At 32.4% G+C, this 26881-nt stretch overlaps 1 protein-coding gene across 1 annotated transcript in view; it reads right to left on the bottom strand.

The window, feature by feature from the left end:
* LOC114327284 (protein dachsous) overlaps positions 1-26881 on the bottom strand; it is a 135483-nt gene that overhangs the window by 88037 nt on the left and 20565 nt on the right. The window contains exon 3 of the mRNA XM_050648305.1: positions 23436-23921. Within this exon, the coding sequence (XP_050504262.1) occupies positions 23436-23921 (486 nt within the window). The remainder of the gene's footprint in view (positions 1-23435; positions 23922-26881) is intronic.

The following is a 26881-nucleotide window of genomic DNA, read 5'->3' on the forward strand; positions in this document are numbered from 1 at the left end:
CCCGCAGTGGTACGATCATGTACAAAGAATACCAGAGAACATGTGGTCAAACGTAATGTTGGACACGGACTCGCCAGGAAGAAGAAGGACAGGAAGACCTGCTATGAGATGGAAACCGTACACGGGAAATGCTATGATAAGAGTCCTCAGAGAAGGTGACTGGGAGAATATAGATCTGTAAAGGAAGAAAACGACAAACCCATAATGGAAAAAAGCAGAAGCAGAAGAAAAAGAAGAATTCGCAATGCTTTTTAAAATCAATACATTACTTAAGGGCATTATCCTGTTGCCATGGAGGTATCCAAATTGCGTCCAAAATTTTAAGGGATTCTCAGGTAATATCGCTAATGTGTTTTGTATGGTCAATTGCGTTCCGTTTCTAACAATAAAATTTAATCCTACACAGTATTACCTGGGTTTACAGGGTTTTTAGTTTCTTAGTAAAAATAAGAGAAAGTGGAGGCTAACTTGATAGGGTGGAATTTTTAAAATTGCAGTTTATTTCCAAACAGTAAAGAGTGAACTTAGACAATCGCACCGCGCAAGGGATTTTGAAATGATGTTAAGTGAACGGGGAAAACCACTTACAGTTTTTCAAAAATTCAAATTTAGAAAGTTTCGTGAATTAAAAAAGTTTGGTGAAACTGTGTGGTATTGTATAAATAAAAAGTGTAAAGCAACACTATATACATTAAATAATGTGTTTTTAAAAGTTAGTGGTGAACGCAATCATGAGCTTGCTGAAGAAGTATTAATTCGCCAGAAAGTTAACAATTCTCTTAAAAGAAAAGCAACAGAAGATATTGCGGAACGACCTGCGAAGTTGTTACACAAGGAAATCGCAAAGCAAAGCGAAGTACTTACCTCTCTGTCAACAAAAGATGTCCAATACATAAAACAGAACATTAATCGCACGCGATTGAAAACGGTTCCAAAATTGCCAAAATCAGCCAAGGATGTTCAAGAATTTTTGAAACAAATTGAAATATTTACTATCAAAAATGAACAGTTTTTGTTGATTAATGATGAGCAGTTTAATATTGTTGTTTTTTCATGTCTGTCTAATCTTTCATTTATGTGTAACAATTCCACTTTATTTATGGATGGAACATTCGATTATTGCACAAATTTTTTTTTTCAAATGTTTACATTACATACATTGATTAATGACACTTATGTTCCGGTTGCATTTTGTTTGTTACCTAATAGGCAAAAATTGACTTACAAATCATTATTCGAATTATTAAAGAAAAAATGTCAAGATTTGAGATGCAATTTAAATCCAACGAAAATAGTGATTGATTACGAATTAGGTATCCACTCCAGCATGCGAGAAGTTTTTCCGGAAGCAAATGTTGTTGGTTGTCGATTTCATCTTGCTCAAGCTTGGTGAGTAATAAGTATAGCAATGTACCTGGCAAATAGTAGATTGTTAAGAAAAACTTGAGTTATGACGTCATCATATTTTGTTGCTGTAAAACTAAACATTTCAATATGTTTATTTCAAACTTAACTGTAATTTCTTTTTTCAAATATTTATTTTTTCAATTTTTTTTTACAAAAAACAGCATTTGATATAAGTTAAAAAAAGAATTGTAGGTAAAATATCTTCAAAAAAATTTATTTTTTGACATAAAAAAAGATGTCGTCATAACCTCTGTCAAAAAATTGGCTCCTAAATATTCTCATTATTTTTAAAGATGTAATTTTTTATAAAATTTGACCCGTTTCAAACTTTTTCTTGAATGCAAGTACTTTCTGAAATAAAGAATTTATTCTATAATCTTGTTACAGGTGGCGTAAAGTACAAAATGTGGGGTTGAGTTCTGAGTATAAGAACGAGAACTCAGAAATAGGTAAATGGCTGAAGCATATTTTTGGCCTAATGTATCTTACTCCGAGCCAAGTTGGAGATTGTTTTGTGGAAGATTTTATGCCTGAAAAACTAGATGATCATCGAGTTGACGCATTTGCAAACTATCTAGTTGAAACGTATATCGAAGAGGACTCCACATTTCCTCCACAAATTTGGGCAAAGAATAGCGCATCTATATATAGAACAACTAATTCTTGTGAGGGATTTCGTTCAAAATTTAAAAATTATTGTTTGTCTCCACATCCTAATATTTTTTTGTTTGTTGAAACATTAAAGCGCATTCAAACCGATTCTTATATAAAAATAAATTCTGTTAAACAAAATATTTCTAGAAATGTAGATAACTACCCCCAGCAAATATATTTTTCTCGAACAGAAAATTAACCAGTATAACAGGGGTGAAATATCAAGATACAATTTCGTTAAATGTGTTAGTTATAAATTCGGTGCTTTTTAATATAATATATTATATAAAAATAAACTGTTAGTTGATATTACGTTTATTATATTTCCCTGCTTACCTAATATTTATTAAGCTATCCTCTGACCGCAATTGGGTTGGCTATTTAAGAAATGAAACGCAATTCGGACTAGACGTTATCGGTGGCCAGGTAAGCAAAATATTTGGGACGCAATTCGACAAGGCCCAAGAAACGGAACGCAATTCGGACTAGACGGTTGCCATGTTTCCCTCATAAGGCATTTTATTAAAGTATGCACCTTTAATGCATCCATGTTATATTTAAAGGGTTTTTACCCGAATATTTTTCTTGGGTGGCTCAGCTAGCATCCAATCTATCTAACACTGATGATGATTTTTTTATAAAATCGAAAACGATTTGTTGTGATGTAGCCCTTTAAAGGGATTTTAATAAAATTTTATACCTTTTACAAAGAATTTTTCCAAGTTTTGTGATTGATGGTATACAGCCAACTACAGGAAAAAAATTTTCTTTTCCTTGTGGATTTTTTAAAACATTTACCAGAAAAAATCGGTATTATTTAAATCCGGTAAAATTTAAATAGTCCATTCTTTCACGGTTTTTGCTCTAAATTTTAAAGAACCGCTTGGATTGACATGAAATTTGGCACACATATAGCTTACATGTCAAAGAAAAAAAGTGATATTGTGCCGATGTGTGCTTTTGCCCTGGGGGTAACTTTCACCCCCTCTTGGGGGGTGAAAAAATATATGTTCAACTTAAGTCCGGAAATGGGTAAACTGACTAATTTTAAGTAACTTTTGTTCTATAGAGCTTTTTCGACAAGTCAACACTTTTCGAGTTATTTGCAAGTGAATATGTTCATTTTTCAACAAAATAACCACATTTTTAGACGGTTTTTCGCAAATAACTCAAAAAGTAAGTACTTTGTCGAAAAAAACGTTCTTAGCAAAAATATAGCCTATGAAGAAGTAAAAAAAATGATGTACGCGTTAGGTCTCTGGATCTCGTAGAACCAGAGTTATAGCCAATGAAAAATAGATTCATATTCACCAAATTTCAAATACAATATTTCGACGTGAAATATCCAAAAAATTAAGCACTTTTTGTAAAGTGTTTAAAAAAAGCTTTATTTCTGTTTTTACAAAAAGTTTCTAGCATTAAATTTGAGCAAGTTACGCTCAAAATAAAGTTGGTCCCTTTTGTTTTCGCAAAAAAAAAATCGGGAAGACCACCCCCTAATTAGCAACTTAAATTAAATTAATCGTTACCGCTCCACAAATTATTTTACTTATGTTGTGTTTATATGATCTGTAGGTTTGATCGATTTAAAGTGCTTATTTTTGAAAAAAAATGGTTTCAAAGTAAAATTTCTAAAATTTTAAATTTTGAAAAATATGCTTTTTTTCAAAATAACTTAAAAATTGTTAGACATACCAAAAATCTCGAAAAACAAAAAAAGTCAGATTTGCCTTTCTGAATATCATGTGTGTTTCTGTTGGACAAAAACTGATTAAGATTTGGTGTTTCTAAATTTGCATACATTCGTGATCAGTGACTCGTTCAACCCCTTTTAACTACATCCCTTTCAATAATAAGGACTTTGAACCGATGAAACTTAAAGATCATATAAACAATATATACACGAGTCAAGAAACTTGTGAAGTTGTAACGATTAAGTTCATTTAAGATACTAATTAGGGGGTGATTTTCTCGATTTCTTTACCAAAACCAAAAGGGACTAACTTTATTTTGAGCGTAACTTGTTTAATTTTGATGCTAGAAATTTTTTTATAAAACAAAAATGAAGCTTTTTTTAAACACTTTCAATAAGTTGTAACGAGTTTTCTCCGAAATGTGCTGCATTTTTGGTTATTTCACGTTAAAGTATTCCATTTGGAATTTGACGAATATGAACCTATCTTTCATTGGCTATAACTCTGCTTCTACTAGGTGTAGAGACGTGATATATACACCATTTTTTTAAAATTTTTACAGGCTATATTTTTGCTATGAATGTTTTTTCGACAAAATACGTACTATTTGAGTTATTTGCAAGAAACCGTCTAAAAGCGTGGTTATTTTGTTGAAAAAATGAACATATTCACTGCCAAATAACTCGAAAAGTATTGACTTAGTGAAAAAACTCTATGGAACAAAAGTTACTTAAAATGAGCCAGTTTATCCATTTCCTGACTTTTTTGGACGAATATTTTTTCACCCCCACGAGGGGGTGAAAACCACCCCCAGGGCAAAAGCACATATCGGCACAATATCACTTTTTTTCTTTGACTTGTTAGCTATGTGTATGCCAAATTTAATGTCAATCCAAGCGGTTCTTTAAAATTTAGGGGTTTTGCAATATTTTACCGTTAAAGAACGGACTAAAATTGTCCATCATATAAGAAATGAAAAAATGATCAAAATTGTCTACGCATTTATTAGATACGGTCCTGTGGACTGCAGAAAAGGGCAATTATTTTGCCGGGGGATGTGTGTATGTGTGTGCATGTCTCGGACGACATTTCGGGAGTAAGTGAAGAGTTGGCCATTGTATTCTAGAAAGATCTGCACAGCGACTCGTAAACGCGATTCAATAGGCTTTAATTTTCGGTAGACGATGTCGTATTTCAGCGGTCCCAAAAACGTTTTTGGTTTATTCAATACTAATTATTATAAACTGAAAAATATTTGAGAGAAATCTAAACAATAAATCTGAAAATTCTCGTGGAACCACTTTCTGGTAACATCCTTAATCTCTGCCTTTTACAATTTCTAATGAAAGGAGTCGACGAATAAAGGAGACAAAAGGGGCTGTACAATATGTAGTCACATTCCGTCTATTCGTGGAAAAAATATAACGAAAGTTGATTCCGTGTACTCAAAATATGAGTAAAAATTAAAAATTAAAAACAGCTTCATTTTAGTTCAGAGGTGAGTATATTATGCAAAATATTTCAATACTCAACTTCTGATATACACTCAGGTATCACATTCAATGAACAAGTTGATAAAGCGGCTAAAGAAAGCATACAGTTGGGAGAAGATGTTACACCCTTATTAACATTAGATGAGAGAATAAATATTGTTAAGGATAATTTATATAAAAAATGGTCTAAACAATACAAACATTTTATTTTGATAAAAGGCACAAGATATACATTGCTAGAACCCGATATTCGAAAAAATTACTGGTTTAAAAATTACGATTATCCGAGAAGTTCCATAACAACCATATCTCGGATGAAATTTGGACATGCTTGCTATCCGGCACATTTATACAAAATAAAAATAATTGATAACAATCTTTGTGATATTTGCAATGAAACGGCGGACTTGGATCATATATTTTTTAATTGTAAGAAGTACACACATCAGTCGGACATTCTTACAAAAAATTTAAGAAGTTTAAACGTTTACGGTCCCTATAATGTTATGTATCTTTTGGCGCTGAGTGATAAACGTATTTTTGATTTTATTTTGTTTTTCCTATATGACTGTAAAATTAAGTTATATAATGACTAGATTAGGCTTGTACCCTTAAATGTCTTTCCTTTTGATTGCCTACATGCCTGCCTTACCGTGTGGGGTGGGTATATAGGTAATCAATATTTATTAAGAAAAAAGAAAAACCCTTGGATGAGAAAAGTGTGACCCTTGTCCTTATCCCAAAATTTTTATTAAGATTAATTTAGCAAAAATTCACTTTGAAAATAAAATGTTTATTATATCTATTCTTAACAAAAAGTCGGTCAGACTTAGATAACCTTAACTTAGATTACTAATTAGATAGTTTAGATAAGATATATTATGTTTATGTATGTACTATTTACTTTGTTTCTGGCCGCATGGTCTAATCCTAAAGCCAATAAAAAAAAACTTCTGATATCTGTTAAAAGTAAAGTTATAAGTTAAACTAAACAGATTTTGCCATGGACACCACAAGGAAGAAGAAAAACAGGAAGGTCGAGAAGAAGCTGGAGGGAGAGAATTGAAAAAGAACTAAAGAAAAGAGAAATCCCTTCAGGTCTATGATGGTTAAACAGAGAACAATTGCGGTTAGGAGTCGGACGGAGTCGGAGAACGCTATAAACCCATAGTAGTAGTATAAGTTAAACTATACCTATAACAGATGCAGACTTAATGAATCACACAATAAAAATTGTTTTTTGATACACTGCATTTTTACAATCTACTCTATATAAAAAGTAATAAGTAAATGGTTCTCTAAGTATTATTGTGGTAGGTCGTCTGGCCATATTCTCTTTAGTCTTCTTTCAGCAAGTCGTTGGGTGAATAAATTATTTATCAATTCGTTGGTGTGATGAGTCGTGCGATTTTTATATTTTATTGAACGATTTTTTATTAAGTCCTTGATTAGTGGGATGTCCAGATCATTGTAAAGTGTCTGGGTGGATACGTACCATGGAGCTGTACTCATCAGACGGAGTATTTTGGACTGGAATGTTTGGAGTATCTTCGTATTTGAAGGTTTACTGCAGCCCCATAGTTCTATTCCGTATGACCAAACTGGTATAAGTATAGCTTTGTAAAGAAGCAGTTTATTTTCAAGAGATAACTGAAACCTCTTGTTAAATAGCCAGTTCATATTTTTTAGTTTAAGGTCTAATTGTTCACGTTTAGTTTTAATGTGCGTTTTCCATATGAGTTTTTCATCCAGATGCAATCCCAAGTATTTGACAACTGGTTTGATGGGAATCGGAGTATTATTTATAGAAACTTGAGGACATGTAGATTTTCTGGTTGTAAAAGTAATTTGTACTGATTTGCTGGCATTAATATTTATTTTCCATCGCTTGAGCCAGTTTTGTAATTGGTCTAAATGATTTTGTACTTTTTGTGATGCTACATTAGGGTCGACATCTACTGCTAAGATTCCCGTATCATCAGCAAAAGTAGCTAAGAAGGTATCATTTCTGGTTGGAACGTCGGCGTCGGCTGTAAATATCGGATACAGAAATGGGCCAAGAACGCTACCCTGTGGTACGCCAGATTGGATGATGTGGTAATTTGAGAAGTGGTCTTCAATTTTGACTTGGAAGTATCGGTCAGTAAAATACGATTTTAGAATAAAGTATAGTTGGTCTGTTAGGTGTAATTTCAGTTTATAGAGTAGACCTTGATGCCATACCCTATCAAACGCCTGTTGTATATCGAGAAACTCCATCGCAAAACTTTTTCTCTTTAAGAGTTGTTTTAATTATATTTACTATTCTGTGGCATTGTTGGATGGTTGAGTGTTCACGTCTAAAACCGAATTGGTGTTGTGGTATAATTTCGTTTATGGGGACAACTTGCTCGATTTTATGTAATAGTAGCCGTTCTAATACTTTCGACATTATTGGGACTATCAGGTTTCGGAATCATAGTAACTTGAGCTAATTTCCATTGTATTGGAAAGTAGCGAAGACGTAGTATGCTGTTGTATATTACAGTTAATAACACCACTGCTTTTCTCGATAGCTTCTGAAGTAATTCTACTGTTATCAAATCATAGCCAGGAGCTTTCTGAGGATTTAGCATTTTTATTTGTTGTCGAACTTCTGCCGGAGTAAATGTTGTCAGAGGAAGAGATAGTTCACATGGAGTTTCGAGGTACCTTTTTATATCGTCATCTTCATCGTCATTGTTTTCTGGTGCTGAGAATACAGTTGCAAGATGCTCTGCGAATACTGTGGTTCTTTCTTCATTTATGCGGGCCCAGGTCATATCTGTTTTTCTTAAAGGTGAATTTGTTATTGTCGGTCGTTTAAATTTTTTTGTAGCTTTCCATATAGAGTGGTCTTCACGTGAAAATAATAAAATTTGACAATAAAAATAATAAAGTTACAATATCTGGGACAGGTAATGAGGGAACAGCGATATGAAATGCTATGACTGATAATACAGGGAAAGACAAGAGGAGGAAATTGTATTGGAAGAAGAGTGTCGTGGTTGAAGTATTTAAGTGACTGGTTTAAATTACGTTCTATAGAACTCCTCAGAGCAACAGTGGATGGAGTAAAGATAGTGATGATGATATCCATCTTCCGATTGAGAGACAGCACTTAAAGAAGAAAACATGAGAAAACTCACACATGCCTACTTAATGAAGTGATACACATCCTTATTGAGTGTCCTCGGTACGCAAAACACAGAATGCAACAATAATGTATATAATATTGTTTCTGTCTATGACCATTGCAGCCGAGAAATAATTAAAAAAAAAATAAAAAACAAATGGTTTAACTGTTAATGGATGGTCAAAGACCGCCGTTTAGAAGACATTAAAACCAATCTAATAGTAAGTTCATTTGAGTATAATGAACTTTTTTTCAAACGTTGTAACAAACTTAAACCTTTTGATATTATACATTTCTATTTTACAACCACTACGTCCATTAAATCATCCATAATGGTTTCTCATTTCCTTCTAGTTAAGTAAAAGGCAAAGATTTTCAATAAATGCTTACACAAATTCTTAACTTCTGAAGTTGTAAAAAGTAATTAGCTTCTTGTTAGCAAGATTTAACACCAATTAGAGATTGGTTTCACGCAAAAATATAAAAATCCGGGACTTCCTCAATACCGTTGAATTTTTAAATTTTACGCCGTTTTATATCATTAATTCCTGAATTAAAATTTATAATTTTATTGTCACTTTTTACCACGCTTAATGAAAAGCTCTAATTGGTTTTCCTTATTGGTTTTCAGTTGTTAGGCATTTGGTTTTACTAATACTTAAGCAACGCATACAACAGTTAATTGTCGAATATTTGTAGTTTATATCTCTTATATCCGCACTGAAAAGCCTTATACCGAAATGTTTCGAGAATACTACCAAGTAGGTTTCAGGCGTGATCGTTCAACTATGTATTAACTAAATCTTCACACTACGACAAATTCTCTAAAAATCTCAAGATGTTAATATAGCTATATACCATCCATCTTTTTGTCGATTTTAAAGCGGCATAATGCAGTGATAGCTGAAATGGCGAAAAATGCTATAAAAGGTCTCAAGGAAAGAGGTGGTTCTTCTCTTCAAGCAAGGATATTCTGAAAAAGTTTCATCAAGAAATATTTAAAAGCTGCAGTTGCTACTAAAAGTTAATTTGTTGGTGCAAATAAAGGGAAAAGGAGCGCCAGGATCTTTCCTAGTTAGCTGCTGCTTCTAAGAAGAAGAAGTAATTGAACCAATCACTATCTTTGAATTATTAAAAACAAATGTTAAAACAAAAAAAAAGTTTAGAACGCTTTTTAATAAATATCTTTAAAGAAAAATTAAAAACTGTATTCATAATAGTGTCTCGCGTTGATCTCGCATTTTTATTGGTCGTTCTACAACTCTGAAATAAACTTCTTTCTGTTTTACGTTAAATAGTTATTTCTTGTGCAGATTTACCTCATTTGCATAATCGATGAGTTAAAATAATTCTTTTAATGTTTCGTTTGCTTGTAGCAAAAGACGAAATATACCCGGAGAACGAAGAATGATGATTCCTTCGTCGTATGTTGCTGAGTCGCGACAATCCTCGATTGTGCCCATAACCTATTGAAAATCACAGACTGTCTTGTCACTGAGCCAAGATTTATAGCTGTGGTGAAAACTTGGTTTGCTGTTTTAAACCCCCAAAAGCTTACCAAACGGGTCATCAGTGCTTGTCATGATAGAGAGGGGCGACGGAGGGGACCGGGGAGACTGACATGCGGCAAGTCACTTTAAGCAATGCAGCCGTCTACACACAACTGAGTTGCGTATTTTTGAAGACTACCGAAGAAATGTACCCAGTCCTCGCGTATTTGAAGATCGTTATCGAGAGATTCGTCTTTGCTGATTTGGTAATGATATCCACATACCAGGAAAGTACAGAATAATCGCGTAGAAATCAATATTCCGTAACTGATTCCTAATCTAATTAAATGTAATTTTTCTTAAATGATATTACAGCTAACAGCTATTCAGGTTAAGAGACCAGTATATTTCTAACGCTAAATTTTATAATCATGTATTTCTAATGCTAATTCATACCTTTTTTTCAATTTGCCACGGAATATGTGTTGATTAGTTCTAGCTAGATAAATTTTTTTTACTTTTCATACATACCTACTTATGCCATATTGTTACCAACTTAATTACAGTCCTTACATAACTTCTAAACATTTTCAATAAATTATACCTACTATCAAAAATAACGAAAAGAGCAAAATTATCTTCTATATCATTTTACGAAACGATAAATACTCTATGCTGCACGGCAGCATGCAAGGAAGAGTAGAGGGAAGTAAAGGCTTGGGAAGAAAGAAGAAATCTTGGCTGAGAAATATCAGAGATGTGGCTAATAACTTCCTAAACGATTCATCCATATATCTTAATAATGGAATAACTAATTCCGATAATGGCAGGTGGTTAATGCGTGGTTATATCAAAAAATAGTACTTTTAATTTTATACGACATATACATTTTATAAGTAGGTATACGCCCTGAGCTTCGCTGGTGGCGCTCCTGGCGGATTACTAATTCAACTTTTACCGGTAATTTTTAAATTTATTATTTAATTGTTATCGCTTAATATTTACAACGCAAAAAGTTAATTAATTTGTAATCGATTTTTTTAAGATTTTGCTAATCATTTTGACGTTCTATTGATAAAATATGAATTTCTTACTTCGGATACTTTCACAATTATCGTGTAGATGGCGCTAAGATTAATTTATAATTACATATTACGGAACATTAAAAAACTTAAATTCAGTATTTAAAACGTAAGTATATTTAAGGTAAAAATATATACCACAGCTTTGACCAACTAATATTTTTTATAATTAATGTTTTTACTTTTAATTTTAAATTAATCACTTTGACATTTATGTCAAATTTCCAGTAAAGGTTTACAGACTTGCCACTACTGGCGCTCGCGAATTTGTAAATATCCCCTCTACGTACGAGCTCACAGCGTACGAATTATTGACGTCACTTACTATTCACTATTAATTGGGGGACTCGATCAAAACGACCTAAATGTTACAAATATGTTTGCGTTCTATACAAAGAGAAATCATCGGAATATTTGAGATGTTTAGCAACAATTTGTTACAGTTGACAGGAACATATCTTTACAAATTTGTAGACAAAATATTTTGCACATAAAAATTAATTAATTAGTAGATTTTATTAGATATGGAAGCAATTAATTAACCTTTTAGTATTCTATCAGGCAAATGTTATTCGTGCTATCTCTATCTGTATTACCTATCTTGTGTCATTATTTATATTCTTAGAATATAATACGTATACTGTTTGGTATTGGAATATTTGAGTAATTAATTTTTGTATTATGTTAATTAAATTTTGATTGATCTTACGGAATGGTTAATAAACAACGACAGGTTAGAACAACTCATTATATTAAGTTTCGTTGATTCGTTGAAAATCTGAAGATGTACTGTTCTGTTACTGTCTAGTTCCAATATTCTTCTACTTCTTCTTCAAGTGCCATCTCTGCGACGGAGGTCGGCAATCATCATAGCTATTCGGACTTTAGAGACGGCCGCTCTGAAAAGTTCATTTGTTCATGTATATCCGTACCATTCTCTCAGGTTGCCCAGCCACGATATGCTTCTTTTTCCTTGAATATTTCCCTGGATAATAAATGTGAGCAAGTTTTATCTCTCTCCGCGTGAAATATATCGGAGATATTCTAATTTTCTTGTTTTGATGGTATTTTGATGGTTATTTCCATTTCTTTATTCATCTTTCTCAGAACCTCTTTGTTTGTGACATGTTCTGTCCACGATATCTTCAGAATTCTTCTGTACACTCACAGCTCGAATGACTCTAGTTTTTTCATTGATGCCGTATTCAAGGTCCAAGCTTCCATTTCATTAAACAATGTCGCACTATTCTAATTTTGTTAAAATTTGCTCTCCCCTTTTCTACTCTGATTTTGATTTCCTGGAAGTAATCATTTGTGTAGTTGATCATTGCTTCAAGATATGCATGTTGGTCTACTCGTTCAACATTGGTTTATGAAAAGATTCTCATTATTTCTTTAAATTTTCGATATTCTCATAAATTTTGTCTTCTTGACGTTCATTGTTAGACCGTATTCTGGTCCAAACTCCTCTATTCTGGTTACCAGCCTCTGAAGATACCCAATATTTTCGGTCAAGATAACAGTGTCCTTCGCATATCTAATGTTGTTAATGGGAACTCCATTTACTTTTATATAGATAGTTTCAATATAGATTGGGTAATTCTTATACCCTTGACAACCAATCCCAACTCTGGTAGATATTTTATCATTAGTTCGTGTTTAACGTTATCAAATTCTTTCTTATAATCGATGAAACAGATAAAACATCCCTTATCTGATCTAAATAATTCTGTATGAATGTTTGCATACTAAAGATTGACACTCTCATGACAAGTTAATTTTTCAACCCAAACTGACTTCAGGCACTGACCTCGTCACATTTCTTAAATACATAATCTTGTATGCAATATTCTCAAGAAAAGTTTTAAAAAATGGCTGATTAGGTTTATTAGTCGGTGGCGTTTAAAATGAGAATATTTAGACGAGTGTACAAGAATTTCATGGGTAGATAGATCCAGAAATATAGAAGTGTTGAGGAGAATAGCCAAAGAGGGAAATGGAAAACGCAATAAAAAAAAGAAAGTTGCAATATCTCGGACATGTAATGAGACGCGAAAGATACAGCTTGAGACTCATAATTCAAGAAAAGATAAACGGTAGGAGATGCGAAGGAAGGAGAAGCGTTTCTTGCTTGAATAACCTGAAAGAATGGTTTGGTTGTAGTTCAAGGCAATTGTTCAGAACATCTGCCTCAAAGGTCAGAATAGCCATAATGATTGCCAACCTTCGTCACAGAGAAGGCACTTAAAGAAGAACAAACCGGTGGTCTTTGTATAATATCTTTATTTGTGTTTTGGGTACGGCGATAAATGTATCATTTCTTTAGTAGACCAAGGCACATCTGTAAAAATATTAGTACATTTTGACGTTGAGAACTGACTCAAATTTTTTTGCAGAAATTGCTTGAACATAAATCAAATAATAATATTTGAGTTATCCTCCCTCTCAAAAAGGTCTGGAACATTGTTTAAAACATCAAAATATCAAAAAATTAAGGAAAAATTCGATTTTTTTCTTCGTTTTTTGATTATAACTTTAAAAGTATTTATTTCCGAGAAAAGTTGTACTAACATAAAAGTTGCGTAATTAAATTTCCTATAATATAGAATTAGTTAAAAATTTAAAAAATAGTCACCCTTGTTGCAAAATAGCAATAATTGCGAAAAAACCATACAAGAACAAGTATTCGCATTTTACGTTTTTCAACCATTTATGCTACACTTAGGGCCTTCATATTTCACCCAGAAAAACTTTATGATACACTAAAACAACACTAATAATTTCATTAAAATCGGTTCAATAGATTTTGCAAAATAAATTTTGCAATCTAGCTTTCGCAAAAAAAATCATTTTTTCAAAATGTTACAGGACTGAAAATAAAGCAAATAGCAAGTTGACATTTTTTTGCGTATAGAAGTGTACTGTACCTTTCATTTACAATTTTGCAAAATTAAAATCGATTAACACAATGGCGTCAGGATTTTTTTTAAATAAACATTAATTATTGGTGCTACGCGCAGAACAGCGGATAGTTTGCTCTGATTGGGCATTCCAATGACCTTTGATAATGATTGATATATTTTAATTTTTATTACATTTCGATATAAATAAATAAATTTGTTTATTGCAAAATAAAAACATACATCCTTTCAAATAACACTTTTATTAGCAAAAACTTTCTTTGTTCATATATTTTAACTTAGAGAATAAAAGTTTATTATTTTTAAACATAAGCAATTGTTTAAACTATATTTCAAAAACAATAATAAAATTAGTTTGATTTTTGTGGAGTTAAAATATTAAAATACAACAAAATATAGAGTAAGAAAATAATATATTAGATAAAGATTGGAAGAAATTTTGGTGGAAATCAACTTGTGTGAATCGAACACCACTGTCCTGCGCGTAGCACCAAAAATTAATGTTAATTTAAAAAATTTCCTGACGCCGTGGTAATTAATCGATGTTATTTTTTCAAATTGCAAATGAAAGGTACAGTACTCTTCTATAAGTAAAAAAAAATTCAACTTGCTATCTGCTTTATTTTCAGTCCTGTAACATTTAAAAAAATGATTTTTTTTTGCGAAAGCTGGATTGCAAAATTTATTTTGCATAATCTATTGCACCCATCTTAATGAAATTTACAGTATTGTTTTACTGTATCATAAAGTTTTTCTGGGTGAAATATGAAGGTTATAAGTGTAGCATAAATGGTTGAAAAACGTAAAATGCAAATACTTGTTTTTGTATGGTTTTTTCGCAATTATTGCTATTTTGCAACTAGGGTGACTATTATTAAAATTTTTAACCACTCCTATGTTGTAGGAAATTTAATTACGCAACTTTTATGTCAGTACAACTTTTCTAGGAAATGAATACTTTTAAAGTTATAATCAAAAAACGAAGAAAAAAATCCAATTTTTCCTTAATTTTTTGACATTTTGATTATTTAAACAATGTTCCGGACCTTTTTGAGAGGGAGGATAACTCAAATATTATTATTTGATCTATTTTCAAGCAATTCTGCAAAAAAATTTGAGTCACCTCTCAACGTTCATCTCAAAACAGATGCGCCCTGGACTATAGTGGGCATTTTGTGAAACAGTGAAGAAAGAAAGACGTTCATTGAACTAGTGTTTGTTTTATTTTTGAGTAGTACGAAGTTTTATCAGTCATTAAATAGAAAATAAAATTTGCGTAATAATGAACTCATCTAATGAAGAAGCTAGCAAGGAAATTGACATAGGATGTAACTAGAGGTACCATGAAAGAGATTAGATACTCTCGACAATAAAATTCTAAGAAATCACTTCCTTTTTGTTTATTGTGTATTCTTTATTAATAGTAGGTAGATACAAAAATGAACATAAACAAAAAAAAGTAACTCAAGGCAATGAAACGGTGTATAGAATATACATGTCCGGCTGTAATTATGACACGCATGGATCCGTTTTTAAAAAGCTGTAAAAGCTCCACAACCAACAGTTACCCGTTGGATAAAAATCGTAATCGGTAAAAAAGATAACTACAACTACGGAGTTAGTCTCGGTTCTAAAGTTAATTTCGAAAAGAATCAACCAAATTAATGTTCTTTTTCGTTTACGCGTTTCAATTCATTACCGCTAGTTAACATTCTGCTATAAACTCGACATTTTGCTGTGCTCTTCTTTTGTAAATAGAATTCCTGAAGTTTGCATTAAAAAAGTATCATTTGCTCACTGAGGTACTTGTGGAAACTAAATTAAATGAAAATCCATACGGAAGATTTTCCTGTAGCTGGCCGTATACCATTAATTAAAAATGAATTTAATGAAAAATTTCCTTTATAAAAGGCATATTTAATTAAAAACCTTTAAAGGGCTGCAAATATCACATAATGTTTTCGCTCTCTAAAAAGAGCATCGTAGCGTTACCTAAAATAAGTATAACCGTATTAATCAGTACAGAGTGGTATGCAGATGCATACATTACACCAATTCAGTCTCGACCGACAAAAAAGTTTGATAGGCTTACCCATCATGGACAGCCCAAGCCGACTAAACTGTCGGCCGATTAAAAAGTCTGCAGTTTGCGGGGGCTTATACTTACAGGTTTGACATATTAGACACCCAAAAATACATAGGTTAAAACCTTTTAAATGTTGACTAAATGTTTAACATTGTAAAATTAATTATTATGAAATCAAAAGGATGGATATAATCCCTAAGAATAAGATCCTGGGGCACTATGTGACTCCCACGAGGCACGTGTGTTGCCAAGTGAAAAAATTATGTCTTCTCATTGTGAACGGTTAGTGGCAACTAAAGTGAAAGTTTAAGAGCATTTTCGACTGATGTCAGAACGAGACTGTTAATGCAACGTGAGGTTTTGTGAAATGATTTAAAGTTAGACTAGCCACTAAATTGAAAACATGTTTGTCTACACTACGTATTTTCTGTCCTTTTTAATTTTTTGTCCTTTTTGTCCTTGAATCGTGGACTCTTAACGAAGATATGTACAATGAATCTATACAGTGAGGACGTTTGACTTGGAATAAATTCATTCTCTCGAGAAGGGCCGAAATTATAGAAAAATTCAGAGACAGGTCAGGGGCGAATTTGGCATATATATCATACTAGTGACGTCAGCCATCTGGGCGTGATGACGTAATCGATGATTTTTTTTAATGAGAGTAGGGGTTGTGTGATAGCTCATTTCAAAGGTAATTCAATTCTCTATTCAGTAGTATAAACAATATCCTAATTATTTATACAAATTGGCCAAAAAAATTTTTTTTTAATTAAATTAATTGAGACAAGAAGAAGAATGTATGTAATTTATTTAATTCGAAATATATTTTACTGTTGTCGGAAAACAGGAAAAAATGTTTATTTAATAAATAAAAATTCAACATAAAAGCTGCCACCCGCCTGCCTCTTAGCAGTTTGAACAATTAATTTAAGCGAAAAGCAATGTTTATTTTACAAATTAACATTTTTTTTCTGTTTTCTGACAGCAGTAAAATGTATTTTGCATGAAATAGTACATACATTCTTCTTTTTGTTTCAATTAATTTAATTCAAAAAAAAATTTTTTTTGGCCCCCCTGTATAAATAATTAGGTTTTTGTTTATATTGCTGAATAGAGTATTAAATTACCTTTCAAATGAGCTATCACACAACCCTACTCTCATTTAAAAAAATCATCGATTACGTCATCACGCCCAGATGGATGACGTCACTAGTATGATATATATGCCAAAATATTATAATTTAAAAATTAAAATCGATCTGTCTCAGGATTTCTCTCCAAATCGCCCATTCTCGAGATAATTTATTCCAACTCAAAGGTCCTCACTGTATATGCCCTCCTACAAGCCATCTTGCAAGGAAAAATATTTAGAAAGTTAGGTCCAAGAAGAAGAAGAACATCCTGGTTAAAGAACCTCAGAAGTTGGTTCGACGCAAGAGCTGTGCAGCTTTTCCGCGCTGCTGCAGATAAGATAAAGATTACCATGATGATTGCCAACCATTATTCGAGGATTGCATATTTCTTTCCTTGGCGTTCCATATACTCTTTGTTGTCATCTGTAATAAGACTTGGAAGATACTATCGATTCCTGTGGATTTCTACACTACAGCAGTCTGCTGGGTCCACTTTCTGGGAGATATGATAGTGATTTCAAGTCTAAGGGCCAGTTGTTCAATCAGTAGTTAACTCATGGATTAAGTAAACCGTAATTAAATTTAATCTAAAGATTATTTTTTAAGAAGTTGTTCAATGTTAGTTAACTTTCGGATTTATTAAACCAGAGTACTGAAGCGGCGACAACGTTGTCAGTTATTAATTAACGACTTGGAACAAACTTTATCATGAAAATTGTACATAAAAATGTGTTCTGTGTTATAAAGTTAATGATTTTTGACATGTAGTGTTTAGTACATGTCAACTACTACTGACAGAGATTTTAATTTACATTATCATAGATGAGGGGGTGGGGTAATTATTAAACATATTTAAAATGGAAGAAAGTATTAAAAGTAGAACTGCTAACTTTGCGTAAACATGTTTAAATAGTAACGTTAATTTTTTAGCTTATAAAAATAATTCCTATTCCTTCACAAAAATGACATTAAAAGTTTTTCCAATTTGTTGAGACTCAAGAGACAGTGGCCAGAAGACTTGTGTGAGTGACATTTGTGTTAGTGAATACAGTGGTGAATAAGGTGAACCGGCACTGGCCGGCAACACCTACAAAACATTACATAATTATCAGTTTTACTTAATACTCTTTTGTACAGAGTAGATTGTAAATTTGCAAGTTTTCAAATAAAAAAAATAAAAAAAAAAATTTGTTTTTACCTGATTTTTATACATAATGAAAAAAAGCGAAACTTCTGGAAATATGTATTTATAAATAATTAATAATTATCATGCATACATTTGTAGAAAGCATAAGTACCTATACACTGAGAGATCTAATTTATTTTTTTACTAATATAAATTTTTTAAGAAACACTAATATAAATTTTTGAAGTCAAAAAAATTATATTAAAAACAGCTAAGAAATATTCGTCCTCTGTCATATCTCTGTCATCAAAATAAAAGAGAAATAGCCATATATTATTAGAGACACGAAATTATAATAGATTATTACTGCATTATTACTGCAAATCTTATCTACGACTGAAAATTTATAGAAATGACAATTCAAAATACATACATATCTAGCTAGTGCAATAACTGGTTGTTCCAATTTGGAATTTTCTTGAAAATATTTAATTTAAAACCAGAAAGTAAGGTTACAAATCTTTAGTTAACACCGTTAATCCTTCGTTTTTGAGCGATTAAGATAATCTCTTGTTAACAGATGGTTAAGTGTTAAACTTGCATTGAACAACGCAATATTAAGTTTAATTGAAGATTACTTTTAATCTGAAGATAATCTCCAATTGAACAATCGGCCCTTAGAATAAGATTAGAAAAATAATCTTAATCGAGGTTTTAGTCACCAGGCTCTAAAAATTGTGTCTTTTCTACTGGTGGAATTGAAAACAAAAACAGAAATATAAGTCGAATCAAGCATTAAAAAATATCAAATTAATATTAATAAATATATACCAGGTAAAAAATATATAATTCCCAGATAAGGAAAACCAGATAGATTCCAGGTGGGTGTTAAATAACATTTCTGCCTGGAAAAATCCGCCTTTTTATCGCTAAAAGCTTATTGTTCTCAGGGGTTGTCGAAAATTCTGCTGGGCTAGTTGATCTTCCTAAGCCGGGATACTGAAAGTATCCCCTAACCGAGGATACACGAATAGCAACATTACAGCAAGAGATAATCCAGCCATAGCCACTAGAAAACTTTAACCTGATCCACTCATATGTTGCAATTTAAGTCATCAGTTCCTTGCGTTAAACCTTGTCTTATTCTAGCGAGTGCTGAGATGTGGACCATGGCACCTATAGAATTTAACTAAGAGTAATTCAGAAAAACGGAAAAAATTTTAAAGGTGGCAAAAATTGTTTCTTCTGCTTAATTGCCTGAATGGACTACATAATCGGCAGGCAAAAGAAATTTTTTAAGTTCGACTCTCTTCTTCTTTTTTGGATCTTACTTATTCTTTTTTCACTCAATTTTATCCTATCGATGAGGATGAAACGCCACTGACCGAAGGAAACTTATTTAGAACGTTTGTCGATAATGAAACTGCAAATGAGTAATAAAACGGCCGTAAAATAAGACCTTCAATAGGATCAGAATCCTTGAACTCAACAAGATATCAATTTTCACTGAATAAGGCTATAAAGTATAGTAAAAGTCCTTAATAAATAGAAGACTAGACACTATATATCATTTAAATATATTTACATTTTATCTAAGATGCCATCATCAGAGCTATGGTCAAAAGTTTAAAGTACCACTAAAGAGAGAGTGGGATTCCATCTTGAATTGCCAAAAAAATTCTTGTTTTTTATTATAAAAAAACTTTAGTTGTTGCTTTTTTTTAAAGATTTTTAATTTTAATTTTTAGTCCGTAGGTACTTAGTTGTGAAAAATAAATAAAAGTTTTTTATTATAAAAAACAAGAATTTTTTTGGCAATTAAAGATGGAATCTCTCTCTCTTTTAGTGGTAGTTTAAACTTTTTACCATAGCTCTGATGATGGCTTTGTAAGCCGAAAACGCTCAACTAGGAATTTAAAAAACGTTATACATTTAAAAAATACTAGTCTTTCCCATAGGGTATTCCAACATGCTGTCAAAATTAAATCAATATGGCGACTGGAAGGCAAACATAAAAGTTATTCTGTTAGTTCTTAATGCGTTTTAGATCATTTTAGTTATATGTTTCTTTGTAATTTTGATTTGTATACGGATTAATTTAACATTTTCACTGGAAGAATTAATTTAAAAATAATAGGTCTCATTTCTGTTGTGTATTGACGTGTGGAATGCGAAGTAACCATGATAAAGTTCAATTTTATCGGTTACCATCAGTGCTACATTTTAAGTACAAAACTAAACTACATAAATTATTATCTGAGAGACAAAAACAATGGTTAAATGTCCTATAAAAATGCTACATAACAAACTATGTGCATGTTACTTACGCTTGGAAAACTGTCTCCACTGTAGATTATCTCAGACTCCTTGAGGAAAAATGAATATTTATTATTTATTTTGGCAATCTTTTGCTTGTAGCTAATAGCAACATCTGTATTGTCTACCGAAAACGTTTATTTGTTCAAAAAATCAAAAAAATTATTATTTGCTCGCTTCTTAAAATTAAATCAAGTTGTTCAAGTACTTCTACAACTAAAAACTACACAAAATCAACAAAAAAATGTTCGGAAAATACAACTAAAAAACTATTAAAGGTAAAAAATTTAAGAAACACAATGTGGCACGAATATAAATAAATATAATGTTTGTCTCCCAGCGGTGTCACAAACGTGAAAGTCTTGGAATTCCCTATTCTTTCACTTAGGAAGTGTGTACAAAGCACATCAGTCTTTTCAATTATTACGGTATTGTCTAGTAGTCTAATAGACGTCTAACTGATAGTTTTTCTTTAGATTACTATGCCATACCTTTCTACGTGACTTTGAGTCTCCATATAGGTGTAAATTTTAGAATATTACCCATTATCAATTACACTACAAATGGTTTGAGGCAGCACAAGTTACCTTGTTCTTTCTTCTCATATCGTCTCATTTTTCTCTTGATGTTTTAGGTATATGTTCAAGAATATTACGGGCTTTACTGTCTTGCCTAGAGGAAATTACTTCCGTCGTCAAAAACCGGTAAACTGCATACTAAATGACCGTTATGCCATTCAAAAGACCAAAAGCAAATTAGCGTGAAAGGGCCTTAAATTGCGTAACCAACTTGATCATCCTTTTATGTGTTCTGCTTTGAAATAACGAAATGTGCCATTCCTTTTTATATTCGGTACAATTTTTTACTTTACATTTAAATTAATATATAAAAGATTTATGTTGTATCTATTTTGTCAAGTCTTCTTCTTTAAGTACCGTGCCCAAATTTAGGCGTGGGTAGCTTCCATAACAATTTGCCGATATCGTTCTCGATCTTGTGCGGCATGTAATAATTGATCTGCTGATAAGCCAGTCCATTGACGAAGGTTTCGGAGCAATGAATATTTCTTTCGACCAATTCCTCTTTTTCCGTCGATCTTTCCATTGAGTATTAACTGCAGCATCCTGTATCTGCTAGCTCTCATTATATGCCCCAGATATTCAAGTTTTCTCTTTTTCATCATCTTCATTAAGTCACCTTTGCCTTGACCTACTCTGTTTAAGACTTCTCTGTTTGAAATGCGTTGAACCCAAGATATTCTGAGCATTCTACGATACGACCACATCTCAAAGGCTTCTAATTTGTTCATCATGTTAACCTTCATGATCCAGGTTTCACATCCATATAGTAATACAGGATACACATAACATTTTAGGAACTTGATTCTTAGTTGTAAGTTCAGCTGAGAGTTGCTCAGAATAGATCTAAGTTTCATAAATGCTCCTCTTGCAATTTCTATACGAGTTTTAATTTCTTCATCCGGATTTAGTGTCTCGTTTATCCAACATCCTAGGTATTTAAAATGGTTAACTTTTGTTATTGATTCATCACTGACAATTAGTTGCATAGGGCCGACGTCTTGTTTACTAAACACAAGTAACTTTGTCTTTGTTGCATTTATGTCAAGTATTTTGTCAAGTACCAATTCATTATTTCAAGTTCAAAAAATGTTCTTCAAACGATGTCTTAGTGTTGCAAACACCCTTCATAGGAAATAGAAGAATAATCATGAATAACAGGAGTGTATATATTCATTAATTTGATTAAAAATCTTCTATTTGTAAACATTAATTTAAGAATGACTAAAATACATATTTTTTGGTCGCTTCTTATAGTACAATTTTCCGCAGTACTGTATTCTGAAAATTTTAAATCATTTCGCACTGGCACGTTCCTAAATAGAGCTACATTCCATCTGTTCATACTGGCTTCACTACTTCTTGAGTACTTCAGTACATGAGCATATTATGTACTGACATCCAGTACAGTCTTCTATATTTGATGTTCAATTCTATATTTTTTTGTGTCCTTTCCATTGTACCCTGTCATCTAGATTCATGCCAAGATATCTTGCTCTATTGGCATAATATATGTGTTTGTTACAGTTAGTATTGGCAATTAATACGAATCACTAACCAGACGACAAAAGTAAAGCATTCTGCAATGCATTATTCAACCATTTGAAAAGCTTTCCCAAAAAGGATTTACCTTTGCCTATGGTTGATTTAAACACCAAAATTGGTAGGGGTAAATCGGGGAGAGTTCATAAGACAATTGAAGACAGCTTGAAGAAAGAAATGAGCGTAGAGATTGATTGGGTTAATAGGCTGCTACAACCAGAAGAAGAGTTTGTGATTACTAAAATTTACTTCAAACTCCCATACACAACAACGATTCCATAACAGCATAACATGTGATATTACAGACCTATCAGGGAATCGTTTGTCTAATGTTGAGGTCCTACGTAGAATGGGCAAGGATTGCGAGACTATTAACACTATCAAAAAAGGCAAATTAGAATAAATTGGCCATGTTAATAGAAATGAACAGAGACGCGGGCTGTTGCAACTAATTTTTCAGGGCAAAGTATTTGGAAAGAGAGACCAAGCAGAAGAGCATATTTTGACTACAAAAGCCGAGACAGTGATTCGAGATGTATATAATTGGACTATTAGCTGCAAGCTGTTAGTTAGGATAATCGTGCTGATCGACTTGGTTATATAACAATTTGCAGCCACTTCCATATAGTCAAAATTTAACCAATGAACCAGTGAGCAAAGTATACATTTATGGTGCAAATGAACAATTGGATAAAGAAGTTAGTAAAAAAATAATGAGTTCACTACCAAAAATTATTAAAATATTCAAAAACTTACCATTATTGAACACGGTTGCCTTAACATTTCCAATCACAGTGTCTTTCCTTACATTTTCACTAACCGTGTAGGTATATCGAGTATGTTCAAAAATAGGAGGCCTCTGAGCCGAGTCGATAATGCTGATGAAAACCTCAGCGTCTTTGATGGATTTCAAATTCCCTCCATCGATAGCACTGATATTCAATCGATGATACGGCTGTCCCCTAGCAGATAACAAACTCGGTCTGTTGATGAATATTTCTCCCGTGGTTTTTTCTATTCTAAAAAGGTCGGCGTCATTTCCCGAGACTATTTTGTAGGTGATGGCGCCGAATTTTCCTGAATCTAAATCGGTGGCGGCTACTACTACGACTGGACTGGTGGCAGATGAAGATACACCGCTTTCTCGGAGCGAAACGTTGTATTCTGATGGATAGAAGATCGGGTTGTTGTCGTTGATGTCTGTAATTTGAATTTTGACCATTGCTGTTGTACTAAGTCCACCTGAAAAAAAAAATTATTTGGCTTAATACAGGTTCTAAACAAATTCCAATTTTACATACTATTTGAATGGTTTGTTAAGTGAAGTTGTAACATTTTTTAATTTTAATTTTTTCTTTGTATTTTTCTATAGATATAAATCCTCAACATAATATGGCGATATTGAGTGTCTGTACGTTTTGAAATCTCTTTACGGCTTTTTGCTAACTTGTGAAAGCGTAATAGATTTCTATGTATGTATCTACAATGTAGTGCTTTTAGAATTCAAATAGCCCCAATAGTTTACGCATTAAATTAATTTTACGTTTTAAATAAAAGCCTTTCTGAAACAATTTCAATTTTGCATGTTAGTGAAACTCCTTGAAATTTTTATAGCTGAATATTTATGACATTATCCCCATTCTCACGCAAAATAAAAAAAAATTATGCATTTTTAGAAAAGTTATTAATAGTTTTCAAAAAATCCACTCTTGAAGCTAATCAATAAGAAAGCAACAAGTTAACAAAAATGACTACAAACTCCCATTTGAAAGAATTTCTTTATGTTTTTCAGTAAAATTGTGTCACTTTTCCATGAAATATGTATATTGTATAAAGATGTATAAAGAAGACAACGAGATCCTCACGAGTTCCACTACTCAGTTCAAAAGATGCTTTGCTATGGACTGTCCTAGATGCTCACCACATTTTTATTAAACAATGTTGATGATGGTAATATACAACCTTTTCAATGTGCACTAAGACTTTCTTCAGTAGTTTTTTTTCACTTAGGTATCTGTCAATATGTAAATATATTAGACAACAGACTCAATACTAACTATATTTGAATATAAATAACTTTCTTGGGTGAATTATTTTATTCGCTTGGAATCAGGTGTCCGATTTTCATGTAGCAACAAATTTCTTTACCGCTGTTCACACGAACTACTAATAAAATTGGCAATCCGTAATTTATTTACCAGATTTGATCATAAATATCGTTCTTATAAATGAGTGAGAGTAGCTATTTACATATGACAACAACGAAAAAAACTTTCATCTTTTTTCAAATTCCGTTTGTTATCTAGAAACAAAATCGATTCATACACAGACAGAGGCGTAGCAATTAAAATATTATATGTACGTAAAATTCAGATGTGTGGTTTACGGATCTCTTAGTTGTTATTACTAACATTGGTTTACTATAATTATCTTTCTTATATTCATCATCATCAACGGCTTTTCCATCCATAGTCAGATGTAAGCCTCCCTTGGGTGTGCCTAGTGGTTTATTATATTTAGTACATTTTTCTATAAGATTTTTTATTACCAATAGGTGATCCTTTGTTCCGGAGCCTTTTCTAAAACCCGCCTGTTCTATGGGCTTATAAAATTCAAATTTGTGTTCTAATCGTTTCGTAATTAGTTTTGTAAATAGTTTATAAAAATATAGGAATGTAGACTTATGAGCTTGTAGTTTTTGAGGTCAGCAGTATCGCCTTTTTTATGACGTAGGATAATGTCTGCGTTATGCCACTGAGTTGGTGTTACTGCTTCCTGCAGACATTATTTTTTTATAGTGAATAGTTTATCAAGGGTCACCATAATCTTTTTCCAGTCCCTTTCAAGGCATCTTCTGCTTCTTCTTTAAGTACCGTGCCCAAATTTTTAGGCGTGGGTAGCTTCCATAACAATTTGCCGATTTCGTTGTCGATCTTGTGCGGCATGTAACAATTGATCTGCTGATAAGCCAGTCCATTGACGAAGATTTCGGAGCCATGAATATTTCTTTCGACCAATTCCTCTTTTTCCTTCGATCTTTTCATTGTGTATTAACTGCAGCATCCTGTATCTGCTACCTCTCATTATATGCCCCAGATATTCAAGTTTTCTCTTTTTTATCATCTTCATTAAGTCAGTCACCTTCGCCTTGACCTACTCTGTTTAAGACTTCTCTGTTTGAAATGCGTTGAACCCAAGATATTCTGAGCATTCTACGATACGACCACATCTCAAAGGCTTCTAATTTGTTTATCATGTTAACCTTCATGATCCAGGTTTCACATTCATATAGTAATATAGGATACACATAACATTTTAGGAACTTTAAATAATTGATGGATTCGACCGTTACTTGATGGAAGCTCATTTTATCTAACAATAAAACACTGAAAACTTTTGTTTTCTATACTTCCACAAAATTTATTATTTACAACTATGTGACTACAGCTGTTTCGGCAGAGTGCCTTTCTCAAGTGATATAATTTACAATGTGTTTGCCTTTCTAAGTCTCTAACTGAAGAGGTTGAGGAGTGGGGAGCTGTTTGTCTCGAGTTGGTCATTTAGAATTATATCTGTATTTTTCAGTTTATTAATTTCCAGAGATTCTAAAAAAGATAGCTTAAGGCCTTTATTTTGGATATGCAGAATTTGAAACTCTTCATTGAAAGAATGATTATGATCTAGAAGGTGAAGTGCGTATGTAGAAGTGTCTGTTTTTCTATTGTTGAAAGACCTTTTGTGTTCTGCTATCCGTTTGTCAAAATTTCTGCCAGTTTGACCGATGTACGTTTTCGGACAGTCACCACAAGTTAGTTTGTACACACCACTGTGTAGTTGCTTTCTCTTTCGGCTTTTATTGTTCACTCCCCCAACAGCTCCCCACTCCTCAACCTCTTCAGTTAGAGACTTAAAAAGGCAAACACATTGTAAATTATATCACTTGAGAAAGGCACTCTGCCGAAACAGCTGTAGTCACATAGTTGTAAATAATAAATTTTGTGGAAGTATAGAAAACAAAAGTTTTCAGTGTTTTATTGTGGGGTTTTAGGAACTTGATTCTTAGTTGTAAGTTCAGCTGAAAGTTGCTCAGAATAGATCTAAGTTTCATAAATGCTCCTCTTGCAATTTCTATACGAGTTTTAATTTCTTTATCCGGATTTAGTGTCTCGTTTATCCAACATCCTAGGTATTTAAAATGGTTA

Source organism: Diabrotica virgifera, chromosome 1 (genome assembly GCF_917563875.1).
Source record: "Diabrotica virgifera virgifera chromosome 1, PGI_DIABVI_V3a".
Taxonomy (NCBI): Eukaryota; Metazoa; Arthropoda; class Insecta; order Coleoptera; family Chrysomelidae; genus Diabrotica; species Diabrotica virgifera.